At 34.8% G+C, this 13,818-nt stretch overlaps 1 protein-coding gene across 1 annotated transcript; it reads right to left on the bottom strand.

Annotated features, from left to right (window-relative positions):
- Positions 1 to 2,165: 2,165 nt before the first annotated feature.
- On the bottom strand, positions 2,166 to 13,271 carry LOC308415846 (alpha-S2-casein-like A; the record flags this gene model as incomplete). Its single annotated transcript, XM_080910878.1, has 11 exons — positions 2,166 to 2,177; positions 3,173 to 3,295; positions 4,962 to 4,988; positions 5,661 to 5,684; positions 7,740 to 7,862; positions 9,272 to 9,316; positions 9,402 to 9,425; positions 10,426 to 10,452; positions 11,167 to 11,208; positions 11,894 to 11,920; positions 13,203 to 13,271. 11 exons carry the CDS (start codon positions 13,269 to 13,271, stop codon positions 2,166 to 2,168), a joined length of 543 nt encoding a protein of 180 aa, XP_080767004.1.
- Positions 13,272 to 13,818: the final 547 nt, after the last annotated feature.

Here is a 13,818-nt window from a genome sequence, read left to right as displayed (position 1 = left end):
ACCCAATCAAAAAATGGGGGATAGAATTAAACAGAATTCTCAACAGAGGAATCTGAAATGACGAAGAAGCACGTAAAGAAGGTGAGGGATTGGTGCAAGCCCATTTTGATATCCTTCCCCTCGGCAGGCACCAATCTCTCACACTATTAATGTTGCTATATTGTGCTCACACAAGGAACCTAGTCTAGCATCCTTCTGAGAGGCTTTACCCAGTAATTGACTGTGATGAAGATACACACAGACAAACAATGGACATTAGAGAGAGGTCGGAGAACCCTGTAGAATAGTTAGGGAAAAGCTTGAAGGCCATATAGGAGATGGCAATCCAACAAGAAGATCAATAGTGTCAACTAATCTGGACCCCTGGGAGCTCTCAGAGACTGAATTACCAACCCAAGAGCATATACAAATGGATCCAGGGCCCCTGACACACATGTAGGAGAGGGTTGCCATGTCTGACCTCAGTGGGAGAGGATGCCCCTAATTGCACAGAGACTTGATGCACCAGGTTGGAGAAATACGGCGCAGGGGAAAACCACCCTCCTAGAGGGCAAATGGACATGAGATTGGGGGAATTCTGTAAGGAAGGGAGGGACTTGGAGAAGGGACAGCATCTGGGATGTAAATAAAGAAATCAAAAAAGAAAAAGTTACAACATACTTTTAAAAAGTTGCTCATCTTATCAGTTACTTATTATTTGTTCAAAACTCCTGATAGAAGTTTATTAAATGTTTCAGGTTGTAGAGACTGACTTGCCTCTTTACAGGTTTATTATCTACTGAAGCACAGAGTTTTGTCACAGTGAGAGCTCTGGTAGAATTTTGGTGTGAGGTACGGTGTATGGATATAGAAGCAGGAAAAGCAATTGAACTATTGGTGCTCACTGGTAAGGATACAGAAATGATTAAAGACAACTTATCTCTAAGCATTCAAAGATATGAGAGGACCACTTAGAGCTAATGACCTAAATTTTTCAAAAAATGTTTCAGTGCCCTTTATGGTTAGTCAGCTTTTATTTTCATAGAAGTGGTTATTTTAGTAAGAGTGGCCTGGTCTGAATGCAAATCTGGGCAAAAAAAGATCACACAATAAAATGCATTTAAAACTTTAATGTCTTGGCAAGAGATGTTTTGTTTCTCATCTCAGAAATAGTACTGAAAAGACTTCAATTAAACAATACAGTTAATACAGTTCCACAAACCAAAGCTGAAATATACAATGCAATCCACAAAGATTATAAATGATACAGAAAATATCCCAGTCTCTCTTCTTCAGTATTGTTGTCTTTTCAAGAAGCAGCTTAGGAAATGTTAATGGGATAGATGATGAAATGATGGGGAAATCGTGAAAAAGTCAATTTTCTACTCAAGCCTATGAACGATGAGAAAAAATGGGTTATAAGAATGTATATCATCCAATGTATATAATGTGTATATATAATGTCTATATGAACACTCAAATATACAAGGTGGTAAAACTTAATCATTTATAATTAAGTCTAATTGATGACATAGAAATGACATACTAATGCTGACATAGTAGCTATGATTATTGTTTAAATGCTAGTTAAGCACTAAATTTTCTCATACAGTTTTTTAAAAGTTATTCTACTTAATGTTTATTATAATTGAGACATACTTACACTCCAAGATCCACCACTTATTCTAAGGAGAAGATATTATAAGTGGCTTTAAAATATAAAGAAGGAACACAGAGAAACGTACTTTCATATCTACTGACCTCTCACTAGAGAAGGCTAGACAGACTGATATGCCTTCTCTGAGGAACACGTTTCATGTGAGGTGCAAAAGAACATGCCAAGTGTGCATCAATATGCCCACTGATGGCTTTGACACTTTCTGCTCAGCTTAATTACTTCTGGGTGAATTAATCCCATTCCACAAGGGAATGTTTTTATAATTTACATATCTAACCAGTATATGCATGTAAGTCATACAGAGAACCAATTGGCCAACCAAAAATTTATAGCAAAACTCAAAATATTTTTTTACTGAGGCAGCAACTTATAACTAAGTACTTGACATGTGATTTTTGTTCATCTACTGTTATGTGCTGTTCTGGAAGTGTTGCTGAGAGTGTTGCTCAGTGTCCAGTTCAAATGGCACTTACCTACAGCTAGGTAGCAGCAGTCCATTTAAGATACTTTAGAAAGCTCTCTGAAAGAATAGGAAAGTACACATGTATTTTAAATCTCTAAGCATGTTTACCTTTCATGTAAAGCATCTCCTGTATTCCCTAGGCATCTAACATTGAAACTAAAGTATACATTTTACTTTCTATAATGAAGCTTCTCTAATGGTGTCTTCATGGCAGAAAATACAGTCCAAAAAGTAAAAGTTGAAAGTACCTTGCAGATAGGCATCACATTTAGGGCTCATTTCTAAGGATTTAATGTTATATCACTGATACTTATACAAAATTCATTTGGTCTTGTGTTCCACCCTCTTCTATGCATGCTTGTAGAGAAAGAGCATACAAACCCAAAGGCTTTTGAGCATGTGAGTAAAAGTGGAACTACGGAGTACAATGTGCAAATTACTCAGCTCCCTTAACTTCTGAATATTTATAATATTAATAATACTCAAGGCTTATACCACAGAAAATAACTATAATAATCAAGAGGAAATATCCTCTTGATTCTGAGAAATGACCTAGCAATTACGAGTTCATATTTTTCTTGGCAAGAATATGAGTTCCATCCCCTGGAGCCATGCTGGGCATTCATAACTGCACAGAACTCCAATTCTAAGGGAATATGGTACTCATGTGGGCTAGAACCCCCATGTCATGTGGACACAGTTACATAAGCATACGTATAACTAACATTAATACAAGCAAAAAGGGATGTGTTTCATCCAATACTTAATCTTTAGTTTTCCTGGAAATTACTACATATAAGAGATTAAAATAGAATTCTTTGTTATTGCTGATTGTTACAATCAACAATTACCATACAATTACAAGTACTTCAGTTAAATGATTATAATGCCTTTGACATTTTAAACATAAACTGTAGTTTATTTCTATGTGAAATAAATTTTATCTTATTGCTTCACCTTTTGTGAACCCAAATGATTATATTTTATATTATATTTAATTATATTGCTTACATGATAATATTATATTTAACTATAATTTCACAGGCACCTACCATATAGTGAGCATTTGGGAAGGTGTAATCCTTACTGGGGTACCAGTAGCTCACAGGTATCTGTGGATGAACAGCCTGGGGAAATTGAGGGATGCTGACCTGTTGATATTTGATATACTTGATCTAAAAGAAATAAAAAATATCAAAAATGACTCAGGTTGGTCTCCTCTAAGCTTCAAAACAGAGAAGAACAGAAGTTAGTGATTTCTAATGTTAGCTATTTAAAACACTCTAAATTATTCCAAGAAGACTCTGGACAAAAGTTTTCCTAAAATCAGCATAACCACCGTTGAATTGAAGAAATCTTGTCAGTTCATACACAGGCACAGAAATGTGCAAAAGTAAAAGTAAACTATGTATGTCAGAAAGAAATAAAAACATTTTAATAAGCTTGATAATTTTCTCCACATATGTTTTCAAGTGACCTTTACAGTTGGGAAATAATTTGCATGACTGATTTGTGGGCATGTATGCTTCTGATCTGGTTGTTTAGTCTCCTTAGCATATTTTATGTGTACTTCTACTCAAGATCTTTGAAGCTCCAGAAGATAAATACAGCTTCCAACAGGGGAGCCCTAGTTCTTATGAATGGAAAGTGTCTTTTTAATGTTCAGTGAACGTGTGCATGGTACATCTATGGTTGTGATATATTGTTATTGATAGAGTGGTAGAATTTGCTGAGATAATTTTTGTCTCCAGCATTTTATGGCATAGTTTATATATATTACAAAAGTCTTTAGAGCATCTCTTTTATTCTGCTGTTTATTTTTCAACAAAGATTAGGAAGATACCAAAAAAGAAGTATATAAATGTTTCACCAGGGTAACAGGAATGGTGAGTAAGTCCTCTGACTATAAATCCTGTGTCACGCCATGAAACACACATGGTTTGTTACTCAGGAAATGGTTATGTGATCTGCTGTTGTTTGACACTAAGCACCAAGACACCTTATTTTTAAAAACAAGGAGCTTGGATGCATAGAGAAACTGGGATGCAGTTTTACTATGTGGGTACTTAATATAAATGACTTGAAGATATGTTTTATGCATAGATCTCTACATACTTTATATCTGTCAGATAGTTTATCAGGAAATATAACATAGACTCCTTCATTTTCAGAAACACTCATATATCAAAATACCAGAATTTTAATTACTTGTCTTGAATTTGATTTTAAATATTTTCTTGGGATTAAATGATATGAATGGAATTAGAGTTTTATGCACATTTATGTTATATATTAATTAATTAAATTTTCATACCCAGTAATATTTATATCATATTTTTGATGTAGTTAATAAATGTGACATTATCAAAGTTTTTAGAAATTTTAGCAACTTAAAATGTGATCTTTTAAATCAATTGTTTTTTTTCTTTGATTTATAGAAAATGTAATCTACTTACAAGATGAATTGCTATGAATATAAAATGCAAAAAATCTGAAGGTAAGATAATTAAATTTGCAATACTTCAAAATTATAAAGTATCATCTGTCAGGAAAGTTCATATACTAAAGTGATCATTATTGTGACAGGTGAAGTTAACCCAGCAACAAAAGAATTAAAAAATGAGTGTAAAACATAAAAGATCAAATGTATGCAAGTACAAAGAATGTAAAATGCTAATTGACAAAGTCACAGTTAAGGAAAAACTTTAAATAATGATCCACTGAAATTTTACTCTCACATCTAAAATTATCTGTTTTTATCAATCAATAACATCTCTGAGCATGCTCATTGTTCATATTATAAACACTTTAAGTCACGTATAATTACTGGAAAACACTTACCATATCAATGATCTTCTTCAGGATTCCCTTAAAGAAAGCAAACAGAGAAATGTAACATACTGACTTGAGCACTCGTCTACTTTTCGAAATTTATTCTTGGAAATAGTCCATCTGCCATAAATTTCAGCATGACAATTTGTTCACTGGATTATGTTTAAATTCTTCAGAAAATAGAAACATACATTTACTGCATGTTAAAAATATAAACTCTAATTGGAGTTTGCCTGTTTTACTCATTGTCTTGTTTCTGATCTCTAGAGTCTTTCAGATGAGCTAGTACTTGATGATTATGTGATTCCTAAATAAATATATAACATTCTGTGGTTAATTTCATTAGCATAACAAAACATTTTAAATAATGCTGTGGTTGCTGCAATTATGCTAAGCATTTGTATATAAAATATCCATCTGTATCTGTGCCTTAGGTGAACTTATATATGACTTAAATGAGATATAATTTCAGAAAGTTTGGTAAATATTTGCTTAGCTAAGTAACTCTAATAACAATACATTTAAAGCCATTAGCATTTATTAACTATTGAAACACTAACAAGCTCTCAGTTTCTCACAGGAAATAAGACTTTAGTTCATCAACTAAGTCATACAGACTTTCATGCTAAGAAACACTCTTCTATTAACTAAAAATGAAATTAAAACAAAGCTTTAAACATTTCTGTAACTTTGGCAGCCATGACTCACCTCCACAGAGGTGCTGATGGACTCCTAGAAAGAGAAATAAAATAATATATCAAATTATTTCCATGGTGAAATAGCTCTTTCTATAGTACTTTGTACTGGCTGGTTTTGCGTCAACTTGACACAAGCTGGAATTATCACAGAGAAAGGAACCTCAGTTGAGGAAATGCCTCCATGAGATCCAGCTGTAAGGCATTTTCTCAACTAGTGATCAAGGGGGGGAGGGCCCAGCCCATTGTGGGTGGAGCCATCCCTGGGCTGGTAGACCTGGGTTCTATAAGAAAGCAAGCTGAACAAGCCATGGGAAGCAAGCCAGTAAGCAACATCCCTCCATGGCCTCTGCATCAGCTCCTGCTTCCTGACCTGCTTGGGTTCCAGTCCTGACTTCCTTGGGTGATCAGCAGCGATATGAAAGTGTAAGCTGAATAAACCCTTTCCTCCCCAACTTGCTTCTTGGTCATGATGTTTTGTGCAGCAAAAGAAACCCTGAGTAAGACACACTCTTTCTTCCAAGTGATCATAAGTGAAACACAGTGAATGAAACTCGGTAAATCATTGTATGCCATTCCAGGTGACTTTAGGCAGCTGGCATGTGACATAAATAAGGAGACATTTTTTTGAAGTCATCACTGATGTGAGAACTCAGTCCCATTCATGGAAAGCACAGCTGACAAACTGAAGAGGAACATGACTTAGTCCAGTGACTGCTAACCAAGGTGGACGTATTGTCTAATTTGGTCTGTTCCAGTGCTCTGTGACTCTTTCTTGCTAACTTTCAACACAAGTGCTATTGTCTGTTCCCACATAAATTTTTATCATTGTTACATAAAAATTTGTTTCTGTGTATCTAATCTCATATATAAAATAATAGTTTTAATTAATTTTAACAAAATTTCAGTGAAAGATTGTCTGATATTGGATTTTGCTTTCGTGGGGGAAAAACAACTTATCTCAGAAGAGTTTTCTTTTTCTATGTTTTAGTGTATGGTTGACCCAAAAATTAAGTAGAATATTCCTTTTGTAGATATTTGTGTTTGCTTGGAAAAAAGCATATGACTGTGTATGATAGCAAGGTACAAATGATTCTCCTTTAAAAACTATTTTCCTAAATGTATCTTAGATTTGAGAGTTGCTTTAGGGTATTGCTGTCGATGACAGTACTGTCCTATCCAAAAACCTAGAGTCTTGTCTATGGAAATGTAATAAAGATGTCTGTGATATTTTAGTATTCTATATTCCACAGTTAGGAAATGCATCCCATTCTCTTCCACTTGGACTGCCTGGTTGGGCCTCAGTGGGAGAGGATGTGCCTGTACTTGCTGGGACTAGATGCCACAGGGTGAGGTGGTACCCCAAAAGGACTCAACTTTTTCTCAGAGAAGGAGAAGGCATACTTGGGGGGGGGGTAAGAGTAGGACTGTGAAGAGAGGAGGTGTGGAGGTGTGATGAGGATGTAAGGGAATAAAATAAATAACTATAGTCATAGTCATCTAGTGTTCAAGACAATATGAAAGGTTATTTTCTCTAATGATAATGGTAGCTTTTCACCTTCCAATAGACACTTGGGAAAGTAAATTAGAATCCAAACAAAGAAGCCAGGAGATAGATTATTTTCCTGGTTCATCAACTGGCCCCCTGTATGTCTGACTTCATATGTAAAGATATAGACAAGATTCTGCCTTCTATATTGTTTCCTAAATGGCACCTGTTTCTGCTGATTCAAAGACTAAGCCAAAAGCCCTATGGAAATGGACACATTAAATAGAACTTTAAGACTTGGATTGAATGACTTAGACTTCAGATTACTTTTCAAACACCATTCTGTCAGAATCACTTGGAATCACACGAGAATGCATACTTATGAAGGTCAGGTACGAGTATCCTCTTTTTGAATTATTTGTAGCACTTTTAGATAGTAATTTTAATAATATTTTGATTTATTTATATTCAAAATTGTTATTAAAATGTTGCGTAAAAGATATTTCTGTATTTGAATTGATTGGAACATGTCTTTCAGTTAATTATTTATTTTCAAATGAAGGTAGCAGTAAAAGCAATAAAAACCAGAAGTGCAGCACTCACCTGGACGGGGATGCTATGAATGGTGTTAGTCTGGGGCCACTGGTTCACACTGCTCTGCTGTTGGTGGAAAGGTATGCAAAATTTGGGGAAGGAAGACTCCTGGGAAAATTGCTTGATTTTTTTCTGGATGGAAATAAACACACCAGTATTTGTGCAGTGACTATTTTTGATAGGTCAACTGTATTTGTATGAAATCAAATCTCTATAAATATCAAAACTATGTGAGGTTGACTAAGCAAAGGACTTCTTTTTTAATTATAGAATACACCGCAAAACTGAGCAAAGAGGATTTTAGAATCTGCAATGTCATTAATCTAGGATTCCAGAAGAAATAATTTTACTTTATGGGAAGGGCAAAATAATCCGTGAGTGCAGAGGTTGAGAGTTGTCCCAGGAATATCTGACATTGGTATTTCTCTTTTTCACATTTTCCTCAAGAAGGTTGATGCCTGTACTGTGAAATAGTGATGTTTGCACTTTCCTTGTTACAGAATAACTTCTTAGTGTCTTATAGAATCACTTTTTTAGAATGTGAGTGGATGAATGCGGTGGCCTGTATGGTGAACCTATCTCAGACCTCATCCTGAACACCCCCCAGCCCCACACACACTTTGTTTGGCCATGGCTAGTTAGTTGCCTACAAATATCTGCATCATTATGTCAAAACCACATAAGAAAAAAACCAAACCAAACCAAACCAAACCAACCCACCAAACAAACAAACAACCCAAAGTCACCACATACACGTTCACAGCATTTCCAGTGCACACAGATAACAATTAAGTAGATGTATAGAAGAACATTGCTGTATCTTTGCTGGGGTGTTCTTATCAGATGGGCACAGAAGGGAGAATGGTATCAGAAGAGAGCACTCTCAAGAAGGATTTGGGCATGTTGTGGGGAAAGAGTATTAAAAAACTATTTAAAAGAAAAAACCCAGGGCATTTTATCTTGTTTTGAATATGTGAAAATTTTTTTGATCATCTTAGAATGGATTTTTCCTACATGTGTGAGATTAATGATTGTTATCCTTTTGTTTATTTTGGAAACACTTTTTTATTGTGTAGCTTGTGATTATTATTTGATACCTTTACAACTGTAGTTCTGGTGCCTGTGCAACACTGGGTTTAGGAAGGTGTAGTGCCCGGATGTAGATGGGGCTGTTAAAGAGTTCAAGTTGGGAAGGATTTGCCCAACTCCAGGATTCTCACTCTTTCTTCAAGTACTCGTTTCTGTTGTCTCCTGGAGATGGGGTCTCTGGCCTTAAATTATCTGTTATTTTTTTGTTTTGCTTTTTCTTGATTTAAAGAGAAGCATTCTGACTAGTTACATGAGTGAGCTAATCCACAGATAATCTCAACTAAATTAAAGTATTTTTCTGAGTTTTAAAATTCTTTTGAATTTAGTTAGATTTCCTGGGTCTTATTAAAATTCCATATTTTACAAGATAATATTCACATATCATGGTAAGAAATTTTGTCAAAATCTTTTGTTATAAATAGGGAAGAAATTAAATAATGAAGACAACTTACCTGTTGGTTCAGGTTGACCTTTTCTTCCTCAGACTGTACATTTTTCTGTTAAAAACATTGATTATGTTAGAAAAATACAGACAGAACTTCTGCTAATAAAAAATTACTTAGTTAAATTGTGACTACTTACTCCGCTGACTTCCTCAGAAGAATCCTAAAGGAAAATATAAAAAGTAGTTTTACTCAAATAATACAGCAATAATTAAATGTAAATTATTTTAGTAGAAAGTCAGGGGTAATTATTTAAATATTCAGAGCCCAGGGCTATATTGAGTCATGTAGGAATTAAATAAACTAAATATTTACCAGAACTCTCTATGTCGCCTTTCTCCTCATCAAAAATAATAGCATAATTAGAATATATTTTAAATTCAACACTGTTATTTCTAGACATGGTATGCATGAAAGTGATAAAACAATGAGAGCAGCCATGATATTAGCTCATGTTTGTAATCTCAGTGTGCTTTGTATCTGAGGCAGTAGGATTTATTTAGAATCAGAATCAACTTGGGTTACATAGTTATGGTGAGAGGCTGAGTCTCTTCCTGAGAAATATGGGAGAGAGGAATTGGGGGGTGGAATGCTATTGGTAGGAAGGTGGGTGAACTAAGCCTCATGGATTTTTGCTCAATGACAGATATGACTGGCAGCTCCCCATAAGAGATTAAGACATATATACAGAAAGGCTAAGGCCTGTTTTCTGAGACCTAGGCTATGTAGAGCATAAGTATCATCCAAGGTCATGGGACTCTAGACTGAGATCTCATGCAGTGCCTCCAGCCCTTTTAAGGCATACTTTATTCTTTTAGTGTGGTTCTTCTCAACCATAGGTGTAGAAGGCATTTGCTGCATCCAAAACATCTGACTGAAACCTTCTCCTGATTCAATTGAAATGGTTTTCAATGTTTGCTATGAGCACATCATATCAAAAATTTAGTAAAATTTAGAAATTTTAGCAGAAACCAAAATTTCTGATTGAACTAGTCATGGAGGTATGATTTTAGACATTTTAAGCTATGACCATATCATTTTTGAGACACCTTTATTCCATTAAATATTTATATGTGCATCTCCTATGAATTATTAAGTAATTATAGAACACAATGGTCAAGTCATTATTTCTTAAAAAAAATACAGAAGAAACAATATCTTACCTCACTGGATGAACTGCTTACAGAGTCCTTGATAAGAATAAAACAAGAGAATTGGTGAAAAAAAGATGAGATTCTTCAACAATATTCCTCACAAAGCAGAATTTACCTTAACTCTGTACCATATTAATTTCCTACTGGACTGTTAATACGCAAGATGAGAAGGATTGAGATAATGCATTAAATTATGATTCACAGGCATTGATTATTAAGCATATTTAGGGAAACATATGGAAGCGATTCATGTCATCAGGCCTGTAAATGGGGTTTGATAAACAGAGGAGCAGGAAGGAGTAAAATTGGTGCACCTAGACTCCAGCATGTAGAGCTGAAGTGACTAGAAGTGTCATGAAATGTCTGTGGGAGACTAGTGATAGTTCCTATCAAGTATAAGTATCGTTAGTGAAATATGCTTAAGATGAATAAAACGTCTCCCATCATTTTATCTAATTTACAAAGAATTAATCACATTACCTCCACAGTATTATGTATGAGATAAGAGGAAAACCATATTCTTTAGAAGTATACTAACACCCTATCTCTACTTTATGCATTTATATTAAAATAACCCTTTGAAAATATGGCTTCCAAAATGAAACACAGCTATTCTTATGGGACCGTTTCACATTATTGAATAATTGATAATTCAGATTATGGAAGGATAGACTATTTGAAGCTGAAAGTTGACAAAATGGCAATCATTTGAACAACGCAGCAGCACAGACATTGCTTAACAAACTTTACCTGAGTCGTTTTGAAGAGCATATTATTGTCCAGCTTATACTTCTGGAAAGACATAAATGACATTAATTTTATAGCCATAAAAATTGAAAACTATTTTAAAATATATTCAATATAAGAAGCTATGACTTACTCCCAGGTAGACACTGGCAGATTCCTTAGGAGAAATGATAATACATATTGATTACTTGTAGTGTATTTAGCAAAACTATCCAAATAAGTATTGACCAACAGTGACTAAAACATGAGTGTTACAGTAATGACTTTTGAAATGACAACAGCAAGAAAAGGAGAAACAATTTTACTTTTTCTTCTTCATTTTTTTAAAAACCTGTTTCTCTGATGTTTAAGTAATGACAGGAGAGAACAGTGATTTGTCGGTGCCATTGAACTGGAATCTGTTAGTGAATCATGGCAGGAAGAGAGAAGCAAGTGCCGGCATTCAGTATTCCAGCTGTTGATGTAACATGGTGACATCATGAGGTGACATCATGATTCACGGCACAACCAGATCCCCATGCTAACATTAGAATCACTGATTATGACACTATCAGCACAGGGAAAAAGTAGCTATGTTTGATGCTGTTGCATATTTGGTTTGTTTTCCCCATAGTTTTTTATTTCCTACAATTTTATAGTGGCATTATTGCTATTCATAAACATCTGATTAAGCAAAGATAGATAATTACTATTAAGTACCAGAATTATTTTTCATAATAAAGTCCTTTACCTCATCGGAGGGTTTAACAATTGTCTCCTGTAGAAATTAAAATAAGCACAAATTTAACATTTATGGCTTATTCAAAATGGCAAGTTGTGTCTTTTTTTTCTACTGCTTCAGACAGTGACGTTTAAAACAGAAGCTGAGACAGATGAAGGTACTTGCTCTAAAGTACAAGGTCCTGAGTACATCCCCAAGACCCACAGGATAGAAGGCAAGCCTCCTTCTATCTGCCTCCAAAATCTGACAAACTGTCCCCTATCCTCCTCAGGTGACACACACACACAAACACACACACACACACACACACACACACACACACACAGACACACACACACACAAACACAAACACACACACGAATTAATGGCTTGGCTAAAAAAAAGTTTCTTAGATAAATTTATTTCAAAAGGGCTTTCTTTGAAAAGTTATCTAAGTCTCAAACATCAGTAAAGAACAACTCAGACACAGTTCTAGAGTGTAGGTTCATAATGGAAGTAAAATTATTGGTACTATCATATATGTAGACTGATCTTCAAACTGTGAACAGAAAGTATTTTAAAATGTATTATATATTATGTGTTTGCCATTATGTTACATTACTATTGTATCCTTACTAGTTTTATTTTTTGGTAAATTGCTACTTTCAAATCCAAGCTTACTAATACTTTTGCTCCATTCATGTTCCTTTTCTGCCATGTTTATGGTATTTATGTTAGGCATATTTCCTGATACTGTTTTACTTTATTCACGGGGACAAGATTTCACTGTAGAATTCAGGGTTTCCTGATATGGGCTAGTCTAGCAAGCCTGCTTGTTCTAAAATCCACTGTCTCATTGTCTTTGCTTTTCAAATGCTTGGATTCTAGATGGGCCGCTGAGCTGCCCATGGGGCATTTATTTGGATTCTGGAACTCCAAACTCCATTTTTGTCCTTCTGTGCAGGTGCTTTATCTCCTTAGCCATTTTTCTATTTATATCCTCATTATTTTCTATACTATTTTCTAATAAAAATGACAAATTCTCTCAATTCCTGTTTGTTAATCCAAATTATGGTGATGGACTTTCCTTATACTTTCAGAACACATTGCAAGAAGAAATGTTTCCTCCAGGCAGAGCTAAAGAAAATTACAATATGTTGTGGAAGGAAAGTTATTCCTTCCCCCATTGTCTACACTGGCTGGATCTCCTCAGTGTTGAGAATTTGTAGCACTACTGTCTACTCTGAAACATCACATAAGCTCAGGCCAATAGTAACACTGACACAGATTCAGTTTCTGTTCATCATTGCCGATAACTGCAAGGAAGCCACAGCATTACGGAATCTTGTTCACTTACATGCCTCGCCAGAGCAGCAGCCACCAGGCAGGCAAAGATGATGAACTTCATGTTTACTTGATCCTATAGAAACATGTAGAATGTTAATAATTAACCCTATTACTGAAACTGGTATATTCATTTCTTTATTATTATATACAGAATATGTAAAGGTAATGAAGATCAATAAAATGGGATATCTGGGAGGAATTTTATGACTACAAATAGAAATATTTCAATGTACTTTGAGTCCTTTCTTTTGCCAACAGAGCATACATTAGAGCCAATTGCTAAAATGTGAACAGTTCATTCAGAGACTATCATCAATTTGTAAAAATAATCTCAACAAGTGGATATTTTATAAAGAATGATTATTAGGAAGATAAAATATAACAGAAACTCCTTCTGTAATTAGATTTTAGGTAAATTAAGGAATAATGCCTGCTCTCTAGCAAAGAAAAGTAGAAGACATGAACAGGACCTGTCTGAGAGTCAGGGTCCTAAACACTCTGGCTGTATGACGGTTATAAATTTGAAGCTGAAACAAACCACTGAGTATGATCAGTTTGTATCTAACATGCCTCACGGTCTCTGAGACCGTGCTCAGCTAGAGCGATCT

This window comes from Micromys minutus, assembly GCF_963924665.1.
Source record: "Micromys minutus genome assembly, chromosome: 1".
NCBI classification, from domain to species: Eukaryota; Metazoa; Chordata; class Mammalia; order Rodentia; family Muridae; genus Micromys; species Micromys minutus.
Note: the sequence above shows the minus strand (reverse complement) of the source record. Positions and strands in the feature narration are given on the sequence as shown.